General features: G+C 38.7%; 1 protein-coding gene across 2 annotated transcripts in view; it reads left to right on the forward strand.

Annotated features, from left to right (window-relative positions):
* SYNE2 (spectrin repeat containing, nuclear envelope 2) overlaps positions 1–5187 on the forward strand; it is a 396555-nt gene that overhangs the window by 222444 nt on the left and 168924 nt on the right. For both annotated transcript variants that reach the window (XM_011961973.1, XM_011961974.1), the window contains exon 52: positions 4543–4808. In XM_011961973.1, coding sequence (XP_011817363.1) covers positions 4543–4808 — 266 coding nt within the window. The remainder of the gene's footprint in view (positions 1–4542; positions 4809–5187) is intronic.

Raw genomic sequence — 5187 nt, forward strand, 5'->3', positions numbered from 1 at the left:
AGTTATACCTGATATAAATGACGAATTGATGGGTGCTGACGAGTTGATGGGTGCAGCACACCAACATGGCACAAGTATACATATGTAACAAACCTGCATGTTATGCACATGTACCCTAGAACTTAAAGTATAATAAAAAAAAGAAAAGAAAAGAAAAATGTAACAACATGATTAAATTCATAACAAAAATTAAGATGTATTAAATTTTAAATTTCTATAAAATTTGTAAATAAAATAATTTCCATTTTTTTTCTTTTCACTGACCACATCTACTTGGACCATATTTTCAATATAAACTGAGCTTGTTTGTATGTAAAAAAAAAAAAAAAAAAAAAAAGACTGTAGTGAGCCATGATCACGCCACTGTATTCTAGCATTCCAGCCTGGGCAACAGAGCGAGACCCTGTCTCAAAAACAAACAAACAAACAAGCAAACAAACAAAAAACAACGTAAAGTTATCTTAGGATGAAATGTTTAGCACTATCGTATTATCTTGCTTATGACTATTGTCCTTAAAAATGAATATTATGTCAGTGGTCCTGGTGAGGACTGACTAGTGAATAGTCTCTTGAATGTTAAAATAAACTTTGTAAATTACACTTTTGGTTGGGGCTGCTGGCATCAATGCTTGCCTGTCCGTAATGGTACCATTTGTTGAGTTACTATGCTGTGCTGAGAAGGCAGTTCACACCTGTTCTCACTGAATCTTTGCAGTGTCCCTGGGAAGTAAATATTATCACCATTTTATAGATGGGGAGACTGAAGCACTGACAGATTAAGTAATGGCACAAGGTCCCCAGGTAGAGATTGATTAAGCTGTAAGCCCCTGTGGGCTGCGGCTAGGGCTGTCTTGCTCACTGCTGTAACCTTGGAACCTGGCTAGGGCCCTGCACTTAGTGGGCACTTAGTAAATATTTGTTGAGGGACGTCTCTTATTTAAATTCAGGTCTAGGCTAATTCTAAGATTTTGCTCTTTTTATTTTATCACATTATTGCTATATACCCATTTGCAATTATATGTTATTAATTCAGACTCCATTCATATAGAACTTTCTAATTATTCACATAAGTATTTGACAAAATCTGCTAACAAAATATTTTTCAGAGTAACACAAGCCAAAAAAAATGCTTCCCTGTAATAAGAATAATAAAAACAACTACTAAATTGAGCGATTATTATGTGGCAGGCATAGTTCAGAGCACTATTCAAGAATTCTGTGAGGATATTTTTATTATCCTTACTTTGTAGATCAGGAAAATGAGACATGGTGAGACTTGAGTAACTTGCTCAAATTCACAAGGGATAGTAGAGGATTCAAACTTAGACTCTGGTGCTTAGCCATTAATCTGTTAACTTACATGATATTTACATACATCAAATTGATATAAGATTTTAATGTACCTTTTATCCATTCAATAAAAATTACATCATCTAACAGCCCATACATGTAAGCTTCTGTTAGCATGGTTGGTGCTTTTATATATGATAAAGTGAATTTCTGCTTTAAACACGTCTTCTATAGTAACATAATAATCCAGTCTTGATGAAATAAACAGTTTATATCAGTAGACTTTTAAAAAACTTAAATGTTTATAAGCTTACAAATTAAAAACTAAATTTAAATTTTGATAGAACTTGTGTCCCCCTAAAATTTTATTTCCCACTTTTCTTAAACAAAAGTTCTTTACTGTAACTATTCACTTGGGTTATTCAGAATCATCATTTTTTGCTTCGATGATCATAATGTGCTAGAAGAATGTCACATTGTCAAAGATGATTGGAGATGTGAGGCTGGCTTCTCCCACTTGCACCAACAGTCATTTCTTTGTTGAGTCCCTTTTCTGCTGGTTCTGAGTTTTTCGGTCTCCTTCATTGGATTTGCTTATGATGCAACTATGGGTCCCTTCTCCCTTTCTAGACCGAACTTTACAATTGACCATGAACCTAAAAGTTTTATAACCAATTTTATTAGGATCCCATGTCTAAGGAAAATCATCAAGGTATTGCAAAGCCTCTTCTAGGTGGAAAAGTGAATGCACAGGCTTTTTGCAACTATTTTACTGATTCTAGGGCTGTCTTCACACTTTTTAGCATAAAATGTGTTGTTCTGACCAGTGCACACGATCACATGATCACCAACAAAATCAATGTTTAAGATAATTCTGTCACCCTAAAAGTTTCCCCTGTTCTTCTTTGTGGTCAGTGCTTTCCGTAACCTCCAACCCTGGAGCATTAATCTGTTTCTGTTCCCATAGTATTTCCATTTCCAGAATGTCATATCGATGGACTCCTTACAGTTTGTGGCCTTTTGAGTTTGCTTTTTCTCCCTAAGCATAATGCACTTGAAATTCATTCTTGCTGCTGCTTGTATGCGTAATTCATTTCTCTTTATTCCTGACTAGTATTGCTTTGGGTGGGTGTAATACAGTTTGTTTATTCATTCCCAAGTTGAAGAATTGCCTGGCTTTGGGGTAAAATTATTGTCCTAATAAAAACTGTGGCCAGGCACCGTGGCTGACGCCTGTAATCCCAGCACTTTGGGAGGCCGAGGTGGGTAGATCACGAGCTTAGGAGTTCAAGATCAGCCTGGCCAAGATGGTGAAACCCTGTCTCTACTAAAAATACAAAAAAATTAGCCAGGCGTGGTGGCGGATGCCTGTAATCCCAGCTACTTGGGAGACTGAGGGAGAGGATTGCTTGAACCTAGGAGGTGGAGATTACAGTGAGCTGAGATCACGCCATGGCACTCTAGCCTGGGTGACAGAGAGAGACTCTGTCTCAAAAAATATATATACATATTGTTCTCCCTCTTGTATTCCCCGTTCTCAATCACTTACCAACTTCTCAGTGGACACCAGAGCTTGGGACTGAGACTTGGAAATGGTAGTTTATTTTGGAAAGTGATCCCAGGGAACAGGAGTGGGAGATGAGGGGAAATGAAACAGGGAAGGTCTGAGCCTTTAGTCTTTTTACTCTTACTGGATCGGGGTTGCTACAGCTACCCATTTCTGGTTATTATCAAGTTAAATCTGCCCATTTCTGGTGTGTAAGCACCAAGAGGTGCCCCATTAAGTCCTGGATTACAGACATAGTTTTTTCAACCCTGGTGCACACTGGAAACCCTACATGTACAATTCCCCCATCAGTGTAGCAATTTCTTTATTTGCATGCTAGTTTCCAGCAGGGGAACACAAAACGATGCAGTGGAACCCTTATCTCATTCCCTGGTGGAAATGTAGCTGTCTGGCAAAGAACCAGGACTTCTAATTCAACTGAATTTAGCTTTGAGGTGATGAGAAGCACCCATTGCACACCTGGGTCTCTTGGACAGTGGCCAGTCTACATCTGCTTCCAAGTATTCTAGTTATTGGGTACCCAACTGGATCAGATAGCCCAAATGGCAGGGCAGCTTATACCACAGCCCGACCCTGCTGTGGTGCTTTTTCTCCAGGTCCCTCTCGACATTGGCAGCATTCTGATACATGCATCTGAGCAGTAATCCCAAGGATAGCATATACTGCCTTCCAGACCCCAAAAGGTCTGTTCAGTGCTGTGTCTCTTTCTTAGTGGTAGAGTTATAAGATTCAACAACTTGACCTTTACCTTAGAGAAGTCCTGGCATGCCCCCGGCCCTGACACTGGGGCTCCTGAATTTTCACAGGCTTTGTTTCTCACCCTCTGGCGTGTCTGACTGGCCATTCAGGTCCTCACCATTTCAGTTAGTATGATATCATAAACATAGATGACTGGAGTGACATCCTGTAATGTCATGATTGCAAGATCCGTGACTGTGTTTGAACATGGAGCAGGAGAGTTAACCACCACTGAGGCAGGATGTGATAAATGAGTACTGTAGCCAAGGGGTGGGCCAGAGGATTCAAGGGGAGGCGTAAGAATGACCTGATTCAGGGGCCTTTGAGGCTTTTTTCTACATCTTAGTTGAGTTCAGGGCTGGTGGAACTAACAGTTTCTAGATACGTGATGTAATGAGTTATGTATTTCTGAGTTCTGTGTACACCATTATTGATAAATAACTTGATTGGTTTGGTAATTCTGGCTGCTTTATCTTTGTCGTGTGTCAGGGTAATGAGAATCTGCTGGACTTACTTTTTTAGCATATAGGGATTGGAAGTGAAAGAAAAGAAACCAGCAGAAAAATTTTCCATATCCAATAGTTGCCCTACCTCTTATACTTAATGAAAGCAGTTTGGTGGAGCTCATGTGCTTATCTCAGGAGAAATGTTGCTTTATCCAACTGAAATCTGAAGGAGAAATAAATTATTTATGAGGATATTCAACAGCATTTCCTTCATACCACGAGAGCAGTACTCTATTTCAGTCACACATCAACATGAGCAATAGCTGGGAATTAAGGGATTCTGATAGCAGAGGATTAATATTCCCAGCTATAGGAAAACATGCTAGGATATGGCACTAGCAACCGTTTGAAGAGAGAGCATACAAAAATTATGGCTACTTCAGGTCCTGAAATGGTAACTGTATTTTTACTTACTTTAGTTCTTTTTGTTTATTGAATTAGATTGAACGAGAAGCAATTATTTTAGATAATCTTCAGGAAGAACTCCCTGAAATTTCCAAAACAAAAGAGGCATACACCACAGAGGAACTCTCTGAGCTGCTAGACTGTTTATGTCAATATGGAGAGAATGTGGAGAAGCAGCAGCTGTTACTGACTCTACTTCTTCAGCGCATCAGAAGTATCCAGAATGTTCCTGAAACCTCAGGGGCTGTGGAAACTGTTCCAGCATTTCAAGAAATTACTTCTATGCAGGAACGATGCAACAAGTAAGATTTATGAAAAACTATTAAGGACATGTGCTTAACAATTATGGCTCAACATTTAGAAAATCTAAAAGTATAGAATAATGGCAAATGATATAATAGAATTGAGGTGAGACAACACTGATAGGTATAAAAAGGGTTAGAACAGATTAATAACTGTAATTAAGCACATATTTTCCATCCTGGTATTAATGAGGGTGAATATCCTTCCAGTTTCTTTTTTTGTCATTTGTGATTTTTTTTTTGTTTTTTTTTTTGCCCTTTTTCTAGTTTAGTAATACATATTTATTATAGGAAATTCAGGCCGGGCTCAGTGACTCACTCCTGTAATCCCAGCACTTTGGGAGGCCGAGGTGGGCAGATCATGAGATCAGGAGATCAA

This window comes from Colobus angolensis, unplaced genomic scaffold, assembly GCF_000951035.1.
Source record: "Colobus angolensis palliatus isolate OR3802 unplaced genomic scaffold, Cang.pa_1.0 Scaffold57, whole genome shotgun sequence".
In the NCBI taxonomy this organism is placed as follows: domain Eukaryota; kingdom Metazoa; phylum Chordata; class Mammalia; order Primates; family Cercopithecidae; genus Colobus; species Colobus angolensis.